The 2887-nt window shown below is 52.5% G+C and overlaps 1 protein-coding gene across 1 annotated transcript in view; it reads right to left on the reverse strand.

The window, feature by feature from the left end:
- Window positions 1–609: 609 nt before the first annotated feature.
- LOC105809245 (CCAAT/enhancer-binding protein alpha-like) overlaps window positions 610–2887 on the reverse strand; it is a 6432-nt gene continuing 4154 nt past the window's right edge. The window contains exon 2 of the mRNA XM_012642999.1: window positions 610–1114. Coding sequence (XP_012498453.1) covers window positions 610–1114 — 505 coding nt within the window. The remainder of the gene's footprint in view (window positions 1115–2887) is intronic.

The following is a 2887-nucleotide window of genomic DNA, read 5'->3' on the forward strand; positions in this document are numbered from 1 at the left end:
TTACCACTCTCCCCCTGCTCACTCCACTGCAGCCGCCCCGGCCTCCCTTGCTGTTCCCCGACGTCCCACCTCGGGCTTCTGCGCGTGACACTTCAGCTGCCCGCAGTCCCCGCTCTTCCCATGGCCGCTGCTCCTGGCATTCAAGGCCTTCCCTGACCACCCGATGTCAAGTAGCCACTGGATCAGCCCACTGTCTTATTTTCTTCACAGCACTAATTCCTATGTGAAATTCAAAATTTATCTTGCTTTTTGAAAAATGTATGGGTGTACTCATTTATTGTCAACCCTCACCCCCTACCCCCAACACACACGCACACACAAAAGTGAGTTCTGTAAGAGCAGGAATCTTGCCTGCCTTGTTCACTGCTGAATCCTCAACCCCTAGACCTAGGCCTGGCCAACAGTGAGTGCTCAATAAATCTTTGGGAATAAATCAGTCGAGATCAGACATTAAGCAGGAATAGGCCAGGAAGAGGGACAGACAGGTGCTGGACTGGGCTGGGAAGAAGGAAGGGAGAAGTACGTGGGGACTTCCGGGGAGGGGGCTGGAGAGCCATCATGGAGGGGCCTCTGGTCTGTCTGGAGCCTGGGCTGGGTTGTGGTTGAGCGTCACAGGGAGTAGGGCCCCCAGCCCTCAAGGATCCCCTGAGAATCCCAGGCACAGGGCACATCCTGCCTGTCCCCCCAGCCCCAGTCCTGAGCCAGGAGCCCTGCCCCTCCCCCCAGGGCAGGCTGGGGAGGGGGCAGGGGATGGCAGAAATGTGGGGCCTGCCTCAGGTCCGGCTGGTCCGGAGAGAGATAGGACAGATCTGATGTCAGCAGGGGTGCACCAGTGGTCAGAGGACACGAGGAGGGGTAAGATGGCATTGGGGAACACTCTGGGGTAAGCGCAATGTCATCAAAGAGGTTGAGGGTGGAGGCATCCAGGGCAGCAAGGCTCAGGCTGGCACTGGCATGGGGTGCCTCGATGGGGGCCACAGCGCAGGCCACCCCCAGGAAGGGGGATGGTGGTGGCAGGGGCGGCTTCTGCAGTGGTGGTCTCTGGGGAGGTGCCTCCTGGGACAGGATGGACAGGGCCAGGCGCTGGGTGGCGGCCTCGATCTTGGTGAACTGCCTGCAAGACAGACATTAGCTGGATGACCACAAAGGACTCCTCTCCTGTCTGCCATCCCAGGAGAGGATTGTCCCTTCTCTCCCTCCCGATCTTTCTTCTTTACGCTGATCTCCCTTCCCCCAGCTCCATTTTCTTGAGTTTGACAATTCAGCCAGTCTTTCTGACCCCATTGATAGGGAAGCTCTGAACAGTTGCTGAGGTTGCGCACTGTGCAGGCAGCACACCAAGCCCGGCTCTAGGCATGTTTTTGACATTTTAGATTTATTAGGACCATGTTCCAACATACAAAAGTAAAAAATGTCTTAAGGAAGGGGTGCCTTTTAAAAAATAGTCACATAAAGGTGCACTATGGGCTAATGGTGGACCTATGATATATTGATGCCCTGTGGATTCTACTTTTTTTTTTTTTTGAGACAGAGTCTCACTCTGTTGCCCAGGCTAGAGTGCCGTGGCATCATCCTAGCTCACAGCAACCTCAAACTCCTGGCTCAAGCGATCCTACTGCCTGAGCCTCCCAGGTAGCTGGGACTACAGGCATGCGCCACCATGCCCGGCTAATTTTTTCTATATATTTTTAGATGTCCGATTAATTTCTTTCTATTTTTAGTAGAGACGGGGTCTCGCTCTTGCTCAGGCTGGTTTTGAACTCCTGAGCTCAAACAATCCGCCCGCCTCGGCCTCGCAGAGTGCTAGGATTGGATTCTACTTTTGAAACAGCCCTTGACTCTGCCCACCTTCAGCGTCTCCACCAACCCTTAGTTGGAATGTCCAGCACCCCCCACCTGGATGACTGCAATAACCACCACGCTGGTCTCCCCACTAGCATTCCTACCCCCTCAATAACAATACGGATAGATCCCACAAACTGGTGTGGGCTGAACTGTGTCCCACCCCCATCATATGTTAGGACATCATGTGTTGATGTCCTACCCCCATCCCCCATACCTAAGAGTGTGGCTGTATTTGGACATGGGGTCTTTAGAGAGGAGATGAAGTCGAAATGAGGTCTTTAGGGTGGGCCCTAAGCCAGTCTGACTGGTGTCCTTATAAGAAGAGGAAATTAGGACACAGGCGCACACACAGAAGGACAGCCATGTAAGGACACAGGGAGAAGACGGCCATCTGCAAGCCGAAGAGGGAGGCCTCAGAAGCAACCAACCCTGCTGACACTTTGATCTTCAACTTCCAGCTCCAGAACGCTCTGTTGTGTAAGCCGCGCAGTGGAACTTGGCTGCTGCAGCCCCAGCAAACTCACGCACAGACCGAAGGCTGATCGACAGCGGAAGCGGTGCCACTCACACGTAGTGGCTGCGTGACTCCGTTTATTTAAAGTTCAAAAACAGGCTAAACCGATCTATGGGGAGAGAAATCAGGATGGTGGTTGATGGGAAGGAGCTACCAGGAGGGCCTCTGGGGACAAGAAATGCTCTGATCTGGATGTGAGTGTTAGTTACACTAAGGGGTTCCCTTTGGGAAAATTCATCGAGCTCTACATTGACGATAGTTTTTTTTCTTTTCTCCCTTTTAAAGGTCAAATACACTGATGAAGTGTATGTATTTTTTTTCTGTATGTTCGTTAAACATCCATGAAAAGGTGTATTTAAAAATATATCTAATATGGCTGGGCGCGGTGGCTCATGCCTATAATCCTAGCACTCTGGGAGGCCGAGGCGGACGGATTGTTTGAGCTCAGGAGTTCAAGACCAGCCTGAGCAAGAGCGAGACCCCATCTCTACTAAAAAATAGAAAGAAATTAGCTGGACAATTAAAAAT

The sequence above is a fragment of the Propithecus coquereli genome, unplaced genomic scaffold (genome assembly GCF_000956105.1).
Source record: "Propithecus coquereli isolate 6110/MARCELLA unplaced genomic scaffold, Pcoq_1.0 Scaffold193, whole genome shotgun sequence".
NCBI classification, from domain to species: Eukaryota; Metazoa; Chordata; class Mammalia; order Primates; family Indriidae; genus Propithecus; species Propithecus coquereli.